The 14,922-nt window shown below is 48.2% G+C and overlaps 1 protein-coding gene and 1 long non-coding RNA gene across 2 annotated transcripts in view; both read left to right on the top strand.

Annotated features, from left to right (window-relative positions):
* NCAN (neurocan) overlaps positions 1-14,444 on the top strand; it is a 60,803-nt gene extending 46,359 nt beyond the window's left edge. The window contains exons 9-15 of the mRNA XM_083720198.1: positions 1,717-1,833; positions 4,960-5,073; positions 6,948-7,106; positions 8,789-8,871; positions 9,444-9,588; positions 11,659-11,841; positions 12,327-14,444. Coding sequence (XP_083576324.1) covers positions 1,717-1,833; positions 4,960-5,073; positions 6,948-7,106; positions 8,789-8,871; positions 9,444-9,588; positions 11,659-11,841; positions 12,327-12,466 — 941 coding nt within the window. The 3' untranslated portion in view covers positions 12,467-14,444. The remainder of the gene's footprint in view (positions 1-1,716; positions 1,834-4,959; positions 5,074-6,947; positions 7,107-8,788; positions 8,872-9,443; positions 9,589-11,658; positions 11,842-12,326) is intronic.
* On the top strand, positions 7,171-8,055 carry LOC310835483. The gene is made up of 2 exons (XR_014559677.1): positions 7,171-7,680; positions 7,970-8,055. It is a non-coding gene; the product is annotated as an uncharacterized lncRNA (long non-coding RNA).
* Positions 14,445-14,922: the final 478 nt, after the last annotated feature.

The raw sequence follows: 14,922 nt of genomic DNA, 5'->3' as shown, positions 1-14,922 counted from the left end.
AGTCCAGCTTCCTGTTCTCTCAGTGACTGACCAGATGCCTGTGGGAAACTCGCAATCAGGATCTGAGCACAGGAGTCCTCCTACAGTTTCCAGAAACAGGGATAAAGAAGCATTGCTAAATGGGTTGCCCCAGCCTCTCTGGGTGGCTTCCAGCATATGCAAAAGCATAATAAAACCTTCACAATACAGGGCTGCCTTCTGATGTCTTCTAAAAGTCAGAAAGTTGCTTATTTCCTTGACATCTGACGAGAGGGCATTCCATAGGGAGGGTGCCACCACCGAGAAGGTCCTCTGCCTGGTTCCCGGTAGCTTCACTTCTCGCAGGGAGGGAACCACCAGAAGGCCCTCGGAAATGGACCTCAGTGTCTGGGCTGGACGATGGGGGTGGAGAGGCTCCTTCAGGTCTACAGGGCCGAGGCTGATGAAGGCTTTAAATGTCAGCACCAACACTTTGGATTGCGCTGGGAAACATCCTGGGAGCCTGGAGGGAATGTGGTGCTCAGGCATGAAAAGGGCCCCCCTCGCCCCCACTGCGGGCTGCCTGAGAATCGATAGGCTGCCTCTACTGAAGGCGTCTTCTTCAGATAAGAGCGCGGCTCCTGCGCCAATGGCTTTTTAATGGTTATTTCTTGTGCTGGAATGTGCAGAGAGGGAGCCTGGTCCTCTTCAGCTGTTTAAGTGCCACTCGGAAGATGAAAGGTGCTTTCAACACGCAGCCTTCGCTTCAGAGAGGTGATCACAACGCCTGCGATTGCTGCCAACTGCTCAAACACCCACACAGGTCCTTCTCTCCAGCTTTGTTGAAAAAGAGGATTGCTGACCTGTTTCCCTGGAGACCGTTGGAAAGAGGGGCCTTGCCAATTGTAGGAGGGAGGGGATACCCGTCTTTGGCCCCCAAACCATGTTTCCAGCACAAGGGGAGATGCAGGGGACTCTCAGTCAGCTTCCAAGACCCCTGATTTATTGGCTGAGTCCCACGATTTCCGAGCCAAGCGAGGAGTGTGGAAATTGTTAAATGGGGATTAAACGGTGCAAGCTGCCTCGTTAGAACCGGTCATTATGACCGGCTGATTTACAGACCTAAGAAGAGTCTGCTAGATCAGGCCATTGGCATACCCTCCAACATGCCTCCTATGAAAATAAGATGTCAATAATAATAATAATAATAATAATAATAATAATAATAATAATATACCCTGCCCGTGTGGCTGGGTTGCCCCAGCCACTCTGCGCAGCTTCCAGTATATAAAAAAAATTAAAAAGCAAACATTAAAAACTTCCCTGAAGGGCTACTTTCAGATGTCTTCTAAAGGTTGCTTAGGTAATTAATCTCCTTTGTTCGGAGGTCACATAACTCCATAGCTTCCAACACTTCTCAGATGGAAATGGGGACGTCCCTGGAAAATAGGGACACTGGGAGGGTCTGCCTCTGGTATGATCCTACTGGGAAATTCCAGTCTCCTTAAGCTTTGCTTGAAAAGACAATGCCTGGTGAATACTGGGCTCTGTATGCGGAATCTCAGTGTTCAGAGTAATAATATGCAGCTTCCCCCCCTATTTGACGATTAGCAGAAGCAGAGTGGATTATGCAAAGCGAGATTATGCAGAGATGTTTCTCCTTTTGCATCCTGATTTTACAGAGGTGCAGAATTTGGGATTGTCTGATCTTACTGCTTTCCTCCCTGTCTCCTCTCCCCCCCCCCACTATCCTTGCAGCGGAAACTGACCCCTGCGACAACGACCCCTGTTTGCATGGGGGCACCTGCCAGTCCAGCGGAAACCTCTCCACCTGCAGCTGCCCCCGGGGGTTCACAGGAGAGAACTGCGAAATAGGTGAAGGGGCACTGGGGGAGGGAGGATGTAGAATCATAGAAGAGTTGGAAGGGACCAGAAGGGTCATCTGGTCCAGCCCCCTGGAATGCATGAATCTTGTGGGAATATTCAGGGATGCAGGAGAGGATATATTGTTTGATTATAGCCTTTCCAACTTGTGTTAACAAGTTCACAATTTTAGCAGAGTAACATTCCCCCTTTTAAACTCACAGCGGATGTGTTTGCTCAGGCTCACTAAAGCCTCTATAATAACTGTTCTGGTATTTTCCCCTTATTCCCCCATAAAAGATAAGACACAACACAGTCTTCTTTAAAAGTATAAAAAGAGTTTACTCACATTCTGTTCACAATTGGATCCCAGAAGGCAGGCTTAGCTTAGAAAAGTAACATACACCTGGAAACTATCCCTTTGTCCTCTCTTGACTGGAGGCCAAGAGAGCATCTTTGGCTAAGCCGATGTTGCTTCTTCAACGAAAGTAGTCAAAGAGAGAGAGATGGCTGCCCTGCCCTGTGCTTTTGTCGTTACCTGCACAGGTGAGGCCACACCCACCTCTAGTCACATGCAGAGAAAGTTTGTCCCAGCCCAGAAGGAAACAGGAAGTTGACCTGCTGGCTGGACAAACATTCCTCCCCATTTGTAAACATGTTCACTCTAGGAATGTTGTACTTGACTGCTCTTGTGTTTCACATCCCATAAATCTTTTGCCCAATGTGAGACTCAAACCTGAAATCTGCTCACATTTAGCCACCGTGTGTGTTTTTGTGTGTTTGTGTGTGTGATTGTCACCTCCCTCTAATAGCAAACTCGGGTGCTACAGGCTGACAGCTTTCTAACTGCTGGAGGAAAGACCCATCTCTCTCAAAAGATGGATAAAAGAGGGCTTTTCAGTAGGGGTAGTGGGTACAAGGGACGCGGGTGGCGCTGTGGGTAAAACCTCAGTGCCTAGGACTTGCCGATCGTATGGTCGGCGGTTCGAATCCCCACAACGGGGTGAGCTCCCATCGTTCGGTCCCAGCTCCTGCCCACCTAGCAGTTCGAAAGCACCCCTAAGTGCAAGTAGATAAATAGGTACCGCTCTGGCGGGAAGGTAAACGGTGTTTCCGTGTGCTGCGCTGGTGCTGGCTTGCCAGAGCAGCTTCGTCATGCTGGCCACGTGACCCGGAAGCCACATGGCCGACAGCGCTGGCCCCCGGCCTCTTAAGTGAGATGAGCGCACAACCCTAGAGTCTAGCAAGACTGGCCTGTACGGGCAGGGGTACCTAGTGGGTATTGCAGAGTTGGAAGCAGGGCCAGATTTAGGTTTGTGAGGCCCTCAGAAAGTAATGGGACCCTTTATATGTCCAGCTGTCCTTTGTCAACAACAAATTGTCATTGTTTTTTGTGTTGAATATATGCTATGTGGTAATTTATGGACCACATCGGTATCTAAAGCCATTTGCACATAACAGATAGGAGCCTACACAACACAAAACACTGTTGCTGTATGTAGGTTTTAGTATATTTGTTTTTTATCTTATATTTTGGAAATGTACATCCAGGTTTTTTTCCTTTAATTTTTTTGGGGGGCCCCAAGAGAGGAGCCCTAAGTTATAGTTTGTTTAACTTATATGTACTGTAAATCTGGCAGTGGCTGGATGGGACCCCAAGAGCATCTAGTCCAACCCCCTGGAATACAGGAATCTCAGCTAAAGCATCCATGACAGACGGCTGCCCAACCTCTGCTTAAAAAGCTCCTGAGGAAGGCTCTTACTTTCAGAAAGTTTTTCCTGATGTTTAGCTAGAATCTCCTTTCTTGTAACTTGAAGTCATGGGTTCGAGTCCTACCCTCTGGAGCAGGAGAAAACCAGCTTGCACCATCTTCCAGGCGACACCGAGCTGCTGCTGCTGCTGCTGCTGCTAAGTTTCAGTGGGTCCACTCTGAGGAAGGGTGTCCCTTCAGAGGGAAAAGGTGTCAGGGCAAAAGATTCCTGCATAGCAGGGGGTGGGCCAGATGACCCTCGTGGCCCCTTCCAACAATTCTATCATTCCATGATTTTGAAGCTGCGTGCTGGAAAATTCAGGACAGATAAAGAGATGGGCCGTTGCCCCGATCCTGCAGTCTCTCCTGATGGTCTCATTAAATGCCGTGTGAGGCTGTGAACACAAGAAAGCCTCGGCTGTGCATCGCAAGGGCAGCTTTGAGCTCAGAGCCCATCTGGGCTTTGACAGGAGGCAGCCAGCTGCTTCCAAAGAGGAGAATTAAGGCTCTCACAATGCTGCTTTTCTGATGCACCAGCACATCCAGGGCAACCCACGCACACCTGACGGACGTGCGAAAGCTCACACACTTCGCACGAGAGAGGGGCAGGAGGTCTGCCTCTTTCCAGGGCTAAAGGGAACCCGGTCCATGGAGGTGGCAACCGCAGGAGGGTGGCCTGGGAGAGGCCTCAAGGGCCAGATAGAGAGGTGTGGAGGGCCACACACACACCCCTCCTGCCAGGCTGCTGTGGCTCACAGGATCTCTGGGGTAGCAGTCAGCAGAGCATGAGACCCCAATTGGTCAAAAGATTTCTGCCTTGCAGGGGGTTGGGCTCGATGACCCTCGAGGTCCCTCTACAATTCTCTGATTCTATGCCAAGAAGATAGGAAGTGACCTCTCTTTCCCCAAGACCAGTGGGATCTGTTAGAGTCTTAGAATCATAGAACTGTAGCGTTGGAAGGGACTCCAAAGGTCATCTAGGCCACCCCCTGCAATGCAGGAATCCAAACTGAAGCATCCCTGACAGATGGCCATCTGTATGGTCACAGGCTGGCTGGACCAATGGTGAGAGTCAAAAGGCAGCTTCAGGGTGGCAGAGGTTTACATCAGGGGTGGGGTGCCTCAGGGCCAGGATCCCAACTGTGGCCCTCACAGCCTTGCTGAGTGGCCCCCTCATCAGGCTGCACCCGCCTCTCGCTCAGTAGAAGGCAGCTCCCTGCGTTGCTGTTCAAAATCACAATAATGAGGACTAGGACCTTAGCTTTGTTTTTAAAGTTGCAGTTAGACCAAAGGTGGGACCGACAAACGCATGGCCACTGGGGGGTGGCCTTCTCTCAAGGCCAGCCCCCCTCCAATATTGGTCTCCTCTTTCCTCCTCCCCATACAGATATTGACGACTGCTTGTCCAGCCCCTGCCAGAACGGAGGGACCTGCATTGATGAGATCAATTCCTTCGTCTGCCTTTGCCTGCCCAGCTACGGAGGCAGCCTCTGCGACCGAGGTGAGAGCGGGGAGCCCCTTCCCTCTGCCCCAGCGTGTCTTCCATGAAAATAGGGGCATCCTATTCTACAACAGGAAGCTTCTCCCGCGTTTGATCTTGCTGCACACATAGACGTCATATGCACATCGACATCAGTCACCCTGAGCCAATTGCAGCCTACCTTGTGGGGTTGTTGTACAGGGAAAATGTGCGAGGGAAGGGATCAACACCTTCCAGAGATAAATGGAATGAAATAGGATTGTGGCAGTAAGCTGCCTTGGGGCCCTATCAAGGAAAAAGGCAGAATAGTAGTAGTAGTAGTAGTAGTAGTAGTAGTAATAGTAATAATAATAATAATAATAATACTGGAAACAGTGAGAGTGCTCAGACAGCCGATCCTATTGAACTTAATGGTACTTAGTTATGAGTAAAAATTCTTAGGATCTCAGTGGAAGGCTGCCCAGTCTTGACACAGTTACATAGGAGTAAGCTCTATTGAATACAGTGGGACTTACCATACTTCTGAGTAGACAGTGCAGTAAAGGAATCGACACTCCTAAGAAATGGCTGGCTGTGGAAGCATTGCAAATTAAAGTGGATTGGTGACATTTTCCTTCAAAAGTATAGGAAGGGCTTCGCATGCCAGCTTCATTTGGTGCAGAAATTTTGTTTTCAGGATAAGCACATGGCCCCCAGCCCCTCCCTCCAGGCTATACTCCTGGCCACAGGCCACACCCCTTCTCCCTAAGCCACGCCCCCTCACCTGCCCTGCTTCTTACCTTCCTTGAGCATCAGAAGCCAGCCTATAGTATAAAGAGGTGAAATTGACATTTGCTGCCTGTATGCAACAACGGCAGCAAGGATAAGATTTGCCCACACTGGAAGAATGGCAGATGCAACTGATAGACTATATGGAACTGGCTGAGATGACTGGCAGAATCCGAGACCTGGGAGAGGAGAGGATTGAAGAAGACTGGAAGAAATTTAAGATTTATTTACGAAAACATTGTAATTTGGTTGAATGTTAAGAAGGATGCTAGATCATAAATAATTTGGCACCACTAAACTAGATGGAATTAGGAAGATAAGAGATTTAGGAAAATATAAAGTTTTGGAGAATTATTAGATTATATTTAAATTTTTGGGATATAAGAATGTAAACAAGGTAATAAATTGCTGGTAAAATTTTATAATGAAGAAAGTGGGAGCGGGAGACGTGAGGGAGTCCAAAGAAGTTATGAAACTATGTTAAGATATATGTTACATTGTTTAATTTCTGTTGCACTGTATCTAAAAAACTTCAATAAATATTATAAAAAAAAGAAATTGACATTTGTTGCAAATGTCAAATTTAATTAATATTTTTAAAAAATGATTTTTATTAATTTTCCAATAAAAAAATCCAGTTAATATATCCAATCATAATACTCCAATTAAAATAAAAACTTAATAAATATAATTTGGATTATAATTTGGTCTTTTATTTTAATTTTTCAGAGCTCCTCATGGTCTGGATCTCTGAAGCAAATCTCCACGTCTTAGTCCTGCTTCTCCTCATTGTTTCCATATTTTCCACATCTCAGTTTTAACGCTTCATAATTCTTTGTCCCTGAATCCACGATTCTCAATCATGTCAAACATCATATACTTTCATCCGTCGAATACAGCTTTGTTAATATATGTTTTTCCAGCTGTCTTTTTATCAGCGCAGCTAAATTTATTTAATAATGATACATATTTTAATAAATAAGAAGAAATTTTCCCCCTTCCCTCCTCCACAGGGTGTAGCATTGCCAATTGCTAATCGCCCACAGAGTGCCCGCGCTTTGCCTTAGGCGAGTGTCAACTCTCAGGGCTCCTCTGCCGATTCTCACTCTCCTTTCTCTCCTGCTCAGACACGGAGGGCTGCGACCACAACTGGAACAAGTTCCAGGGCCACTGCTACCGCTACTTCGCCCACCGACGCTCCTGGGAGGACGCAGAGAGAGATTGCCGCCACCGGTCGGGTCACCTGACCAGCATCCATTCATGGGAGGAGCACAACTTCATCAACAGTAGGTTGGCAGTCCAGGGGGCGGGGGTGGGAGAGAAGGAGGTGCCCCAGGGCTGGCGGGCAGGGGGAAGAATCCCATGTAAGAGCCTGCTTTAATTATTTTCAATAGAATGTATAAATCGCTTAATCAAGTACAGTAATACCTCATTATGTTCGCTTCAGGTTAAATCTTTTCAGGTTGCGTTCTGCGGCGACCCAGAAGTACTGGAAAGGGTTACTTCTGGGTTTCGCCACTCGCGCATGTGCTGATGCTCAAAATGACATTACACACATGCGCAGAAGTGGCGAATTGTGACCCACACACGCGCAGACACGGGTTGCGTTCTGCTCATGTTGCGAACGGGGCTCCAGAACGGATCCCATTCGCAACCAGAGGTACCACTGTACTAGTCATTTTATTACAGTCAGTGATCAGTATCAAAGCAAAGGACATCATTTGCAGAAAAGCGCATGGGGACCATGTTTCTAGCAATGCTCAAAGGAACTCATTGGCTATAGAAAAATTATTTAGATCAAAAAGAGACTGTTCTACCTTTGAAATTATCTGAAGCAAAGTCTATAGCCCCTCTTATATGGTGCCCAGCTAGAATCATAGAATCATAGAATCCTAGAGTTGGAAGAGACCCCAAGGGCCATCGAGTCCAACCCCCTGCCAAGCAGGAAACACCATCAGAGCACTCCTGACATCTGGTTGTCAAGCCTCTGCTTCAAGACCTCCAAAGAAGGAGACTCCACCACACTCCTGGGCAGCAAATTCCACTGTCCAACAGCTCTTACTGTCAGGAAGTTCTTCCTAATGTTTAGGTGGAATCTTCTTTCTTGTAGTTTGGATCCATTGCTCTGTGTCTGCTTCTCTGGAGCTAGGTCCAGAGCTAGGTCTCTTTCCTAATTTGACGTCCTAAGAGCACATAGAATCTAAATTTCTAAAATCACTTAATCAATTTACTTTTTTTTGTAAATGGATCAATCAATCAATCAATCAATCAATCAATCAATCAATCTCCAAGCTGTGTACCAATGGGAATCTCACAGGCAGGGCATGTGAGGAAACAGACCTTCTCTGCTGTGTTGCTCTCTAGCAAATATCATGACAGAATCATAGAGTTGGATCCCAAGGCCTCTGCCACTTAACTATTGAGAGGCATAGGCTGGCTTCGCGGTTTTCCCCTCATCGTGAATATTTATTTTCAGTACTGTTTTTATTTATTTTCATGGGGCAGAAGATAAGTTTTGAGAAAACAATGGTTACAACAGTAAAGCAACAGGTAGCTTTTCACATTGCACACACATCATGATTTGTGATATATCGCCAGGTCAAAAATTATGGAACTGGTATCACGATATGGACTTGTTTGGGGTGATTTATCGATATCTCAGCCAGCCCTCGCAGCTGCCTAGACCTCGTTGCTGGATGCAAAGGTGCACCATGGCAGTTCAAGCTTCAGGACCCCCAAAATGTAGGTCTGCCGCTGGTCGTCAGCCAGATGCACCCCAATGGGAACCCCCCCCAATAGAACCTGAGCAGGACAGCAGCAATTGCACCCCTCCTGCAATTCCCAGTCAGTGGCACTTTGGAGACTGACTCCCTACGAGAGCAGGTGTGGAAAGTAGCCGTCACAGGTAGCAGCCGTGATCTCCTTCTCCTCTGTGCCCGTGTCCACTCACTCTTTGTTTTCCACGCAGGCTTTGGACAGGAGAACACATGGATTGGCCTGAACGACCGCATTGTGGAGCAGGATTTCCAGTGGACAGACAACACCGGACTGGTGAGCCCAGCGGGTGGGTGGACAGGGCAGGGGAGCCGAACCAGCTGTCCCTGAGCAATACTGAGCTGGACGGACTGGTTAAAGGCAACTATTTAAAACCTTTGAAAAAAATAAAATCAACCATAAGCTTTTTTTTTTAAAAAAGGATTTAAACACATGTCAGCATTTCTGCTTTGCTAAGCAAACATGTTTTTAGCAGCTGCTGAAAAGGGTACAGCCAGGTCGGCTGCCTGGTGTCAATTGGCAGGGAGTTCCAAAGTTACATTACATTATTATTATTTAAAAACAACACAAAAAATTCTCTTTCATTTTGTTTTATCTCTTTCTCTTTTTTCCTTTCCTTGTTAAATTTGCAACTGGCACTTCAGATTTTACAAAAAGAGAGACAAGCTGAGCAAAAATGAAATGGAGAGATTGGCTCCTACCTGGTGGTGACGATGACACCCACCCTGAGTGCCTCTTTGTATTCTAGAATTAGAGAATCGCAGAGTTGGAAGGGACCTAAAGGGTCCTCTAGCCCAACCCCTGTTCTATCTGCTTCTGACTCCTTGTCGCCCTCTGCTGTTGGCTAGCAATACGAGAATTGGCGCCAGAACCAGCCGGACAACTTTTTCGCGGGCGGTGAGGACTGCGTGGTGCTGGTGTCCCACGAGACCGGGAAATGGAATGACGTCCCTTGCAATTACAACCTGCCCTACGTCTGCAAAAAGGATACAGGTAAACTCGCTCCCCTTTCCCTGATTGGCCATTGGCGTGTGGATAGGCCCCGCCCCAGTCTCTTATTAGGTAAGGGGAGGAAGGCGGAGTTTCCAGTTTTTTCTCTAAGCAGCTCAGGGCAGCATGCATCACGTTCTCCCCCTACTCCTTTAACGCTCACAGCAACCCTGTGAGGTAGGTTAGGCCAGTGTTCCCCAAACTTGGGTCTCCGGATGTTTTTGGACTACAATTCCCATCATCCCTGACCCACTAGGATGTTGGGTGTTGTAGTCCAAAAACAGCCAGAGACCCAAGTTTAGGAAACACTGGTTAGGCTGAGAGGCAGGGAATGGCACATGTGAGCGTCATGGCCGAAATGGGGTCGGGATTTGAACTCTGATCTCTTCCAACTCCTAGTCCGGCACTCTAACCACTATGCAACACTGCCTCTCTAGGATTGCTTCTGCCTGGCCCCTGTCTGTTATTGACTCTTTGTCCTGCCTGTTATGTCTCTGGTTCCATCCCACTCCAACCTCCACCCCAGCAGGCAGCGTTGCTCAATGGTCAGGAATGAGGACATGAATGAGCATAGAATCACTGAATTGTGGAGTTGGAAGGGACCCTGAGGGTCATCTAGTCCAACCTCCTGCAATGCAGGAATAGGCAGCTGTCCTGCATGGGGATTGAACCTGCAACCTTCACATTATCAGCACAGTGCTCTAACCAGCTGAGCAACCCATCACCTTTTCTATCTTGGGACTATTTGCTGCTGTTGATTTTTTTTGAAATGCAGAGAGTGAATTAAAGCCGAGTTTCACATAATCAAGCCCTCTGGGATCTTATTTTGCCTGCTTCCCGACCCACGGAAGCCATCAGCAGTGAAACACTTCCCTCTTCAAGCCCTCTCCCCAGACAACCTCAATTTCCTCTTTATTAATGTGTTCGGAAATGAAGCCGTTAGGACGGTTGAAGCCCAAGCCCACCCCATTCCTTATCTGAGAAATTGCATTAACCACAAGCTGTTCACCCAAGAAATCACAGGCTTCCGATTCTGTGGGGTGTTGGTGGCTGAGAGCTGGCAATTTCCTTTCATTTGTATGTATCTTAGAGCGTTAATAGTCATTATAGGCTCTCCACAGATAGGTTTGTGGTATTGGTAGGATAAATTTGCTATCTACTTATCTATGACTTTAAAATAAGTCGTATATACCCACAATAAATATATATCAGTAATATATCCAAAAAAGTAATACGTGTTCAATAATCTGTTAGAATATAGTAGCACAATAAAATTAACTGTCAAAATATCAGCAAATAACAATTGGACAGAAATTAACTCTCAACAGTTACAGTAAATCATTATTAGTGCATCTGTGCCTGGCAAAATATCCAGCGCCAAGGTCTAATCCACAGGCCAGAGGGCTGTCCCCCCAACACACTGTGTCCCCAAAGGAGCATCTCCACCCCCGTCATTCATCCTGGCCTTCTCAGTGGTGGCTCCCTCCCTGTGGAATGTCCTCCCATCAGATGTTAAGGTCATCTTTATCTCCTTGACATCTGAAGGTTTTAATGTTTACTTTGTTTTTGTATTTTGCTGGAAACTGCCCATAGTGGCTGAGGCCACTCAGTCGGATGGGCAGCATATTATTATTATTATTATTATTATTATTATTATTATTATTATTTAGTTAGGTTAGGCTGAGAGGCAGCAACTAGCCTCCAGGGTCACCTAGCATGAGCTTCAAGACTGAGCAGGGATTCGAACACTCATCCCTCCCTGTTCCTGGCTCAGCACTTTAACCACTGCACCACACTTCCTCTCAAAAGAGGTCTGGTGTCTTTTATGCCTGCTTATGGGTTCCTGGAGGCCTGTGATTGGACAGACAGACCTTTGGCCTCATCCTGCAGGACTCTTCTTATTTTCCTACCAAACCAACCACAGGAACATTTCCTCTTTCGATTTTGTTGTTTCTTCGGTTTGTAAGACGCCTTGTGCCTAGTAATGTGGAAAGGCAGCATACAAATTAAAAGTGAAAGGAAAGGGCATTTCTCACGGCCTCCTCCTTCGCCCTTGTGCACTCTCCCCTCCAGTGCTGTGTGGTCCTCCCCCCACGGTGGAGAACGCCTTCCCCATCGGCAAGAAGCGAGAGAAGTACAGTGTGCACGCCACGGTCCGCTACCAGTGCCAGGAAGGCTTCCTGCAGAGGCACGTGCCCACCATCAAATGCCACGTCAACGGGACGTGGGACAGGCCCAGAATCGTGTGCACAAAACGTGAGTCCCCAGGGAGACGGCTCATAGAATTGTAGACTTGGAAGGGACCCTGAGGGTCTTCCAGTCCAACCCGCTGCAAGGCAGGAACCGCGGTTGGTATGAACCTCAGGGTTTGTGGCGCAAAATGGCGCAAAACAAGCTCAAAACTTTGGCACCGGTTTGGAGGGGACCCCAAATTTCAGGGTTTGTAGTTAATAAAGCTTTGCCCAAGCTTGACTTGACCTGCTCAGAAGAGACTCTGTTCATTACTTTTCTTCCTCCATAAAGCCCCATCAGGACTGAAGGGTGAGAGGGAGGTGTCTGGCCTGTGTTTCAGTCAGGAGCGGGAGAGGAAACATGTTGGCATCTTCCTTTACTCTGCAGGAAGGAGAGAAACGTAGATGGATCAGGGTTGGCCAGGGGAGGGAAGGAAGAATTTGCATTAGGAGATCAACCTAGCAAAGCTTTGCAACTGAATCTCTTTTCCCGCCCCCTTCGCCTTCCAGCCAGACGGTCCCACCGAATCCGCCGCCACCATCGCCGCCACCACAAGCACCACCAGCACAAATCCCGCAAGGACCGCAGGAAACACTCCAAGCAGCACCCAAAGCTGGACTGGACGGAGGAAGACGGGAACTACTTTTAATGGCGGGCCTGGGAAAGAAAGCACAAGCTCCCAATTCCGCTTCCCGCCCCATCCCCCCCCTTGACCTTCCTCTCCCCCCCCCCCATGGATGCAATGGGTTTCCGCGTGTGTGTGAGCGAGAAAAAGATGGGATCGTTGATGCCCCCCCACGTCTTCCCTCCCCTGTGGATAAATCTCTTCTGTCAGCCTTCTCGTCACAGGGGTGGCTGGCTGGCTGGCTGTCGTGTGCAAGTTTACAATGCCAGAAGATGATTTGCACCTTTTTTAAGGATCTGCAGGGGTTGCAGAAAACAGGTTTTCTTGAGTTCAGGCTACCTGAAGCAGCTCCGCTGTGCAAACCTTTATTCTGTTGAAGGCAGTCTGTCAGCACCTGCAGATTTCTCTCTCTCTCTTTCCCACTTTTCCCTCTTCTTCTCTCCTCCACAGGTCTTTTTTACATACACTTCTCTCTCTTTTCCTGACAGCTGCTTCTCTCAAGCTCACTTTCTCTTTCTGAAAGCCTCTCCTCCCTCTCCAAGTGGCTTCTGAGGAGGAGGAGAGGCTCTTTATTACCCCAGCTAATCACCTGCAGGGAACTATCCCTTCCCTCCTTCGCTACTTGCCCCTCCGCAGCAGCAGGGGGGTCAGAACCATCAGCCTGCCTTACAGGGCCGTCGTCAGGGTTGCAGAGGTGCTGCAAACATGCCTACCAAAGTGCGCTATCAAAGTTCATTTTGATAGCCTGTACAGGAAGAGGGGCTGGTCAGGATGGAGCCCAGATTTACCCAAACCCCCCCCCCCCAGGTTTTGTTGTTTGCTTGTTTGTTTGTTTACCGACTCTTTCCTGTTTCAACCTTTGGGTGTGACCCTCTTTTCCCCACTGGAAAATGATTTCCATAAATGTCACAATTGTGAGGAGTGTGTGTGTGTGTGTTTCGGGGGTGGGGGTGGGCAGGCGGGTAACCACATGGAAAGTGCTTTGTGCAACTATTAACCCTGCTTGGGGTCCATCTGCACTGAACACCCTGGAGGCGTCTCTCCTCTTTGACATCGTAGCTCATGGCCCTCTGTCTCATTCCATGCGGCCCTCGTTCAATGCAGCCTGCAGAGATGACATGGAGGGTGGGCAGGTGAGAGAGAGCATGATGCAACTGTGCTGTGTCACCCAGCCCACCCACTTGGGGGGGCCTGAAACCGACCCACACACTCCAAGGTGCTGCTGTGCTCCACCTCCATACCCTCCAACATTTCTCCAATGGAACGAGGGACGTCCTATTCTATATAATAATTTTATTTTTTCCACCCTGCCCATCTGACTGGGTTGCTCCAGCCACTCTGGGTGGCTTCCAACAGATATAAAAAAATAGTACAAATGAAACATGAACAAACTTCCCTTTACAGGGCTGCCTTCAGATGTCTTCTAAAGGTTGCATAGTTACTTATTTTCTTGGCTTGGGAGTCGCATAACTCCAGACCCTCCAACATTACTCCAATGAAAATAAAGACGTCCTAAGGTAAAGCGGGACATTCCAGGATCAAATCAGAAACCAGGACAGCTTCTGTAAATCCAGGACCATCCCTGGAAAATAGGAGCAGCTGGAGGGTCTGCGACTACAGCAAGACTGATTCCCAGGGATGGCAGGAGGAGACCCAAACAGCTCTCTTCCACCACATGTGAAGTGAGTGCCCATGTCTGCAACAGAAAACAGCCTTCCATGCAAAAATTTAGAAAGGGGGTAGGTGGTGAAATATGTTTGTTTGAGTGTGCGCACGCACAAGAGAGTGTTGGGCGTGTGGCAGATGCATCCCTGATCTCTGCTGTTTCCTTGTTAACTGCAGTGTCCGGTATTCCTCTGTGTGTTTCCCCTTCTATGCCCCCTCCGCCTGTGGCATTCTCTCCCCCGCCCCCTGTGTGCAAAAAAAGGGGGGAGAGGTGTGGGGAGGAATCCCATGGTGGTCTCTGTACTGCTGGACATTTTAATAAATTTTTTTAACAGTTCCTAAGACCACTGTCTGTCTTTCTTCCTTTTGCTCCGGGATTGAAGCTTGCGGAAACCTTGCACACGGGTGGCGCACTACTCTGGGTTATGCACCGCCATGGCACATTTGCAGCATGCAATTCAAGGCAGTCTCTTTCTCCCCTTTAAATGAAGTTTTTGTAATCAGGTCTGAGTTTGTGGAGTTGACCAGGGTGGCGATCAGCTTGCCATTAAAAGAGGGCTGGGCAAATTCATGGAGAGCAAAGCTTATCAATGGCTTCTAGCCACAATGACTCCTTCCCTGCTTCAGCTTCCGCCTCTGGTTCTGGACAGCAGAAGTTTAGGGCCAGAGTTTTTCTTCTCCCAGATGGGAGACAAGGTTCCTCACCTGCCCCTCACTTCCCTCCATAGCACACGGAGAAACCACCTTCTTGACCGCTGGACCCCCTCTTGGTCTCATCTGCTCCATCTGGCAGAGCCAATCTTCACATGCAGGGG

Source organism: Podarcis gaigeae (genome assembly GCF_964106915.1).
Source record: "Podarcis gaigeae genome assembly, chromosome: 18".
Lineage (NCBI taxonomy): Eukaryota > Metazoa > Chordata > Lepidosauria > Squamata > Lacertidae > Podarcis > Podarcis gaigeae.
The sequence above is the reverse complement of the archived record's forward strand: the minus strand, read 5'-3'. Positions and strand labels throughout refer to the sequence as shown.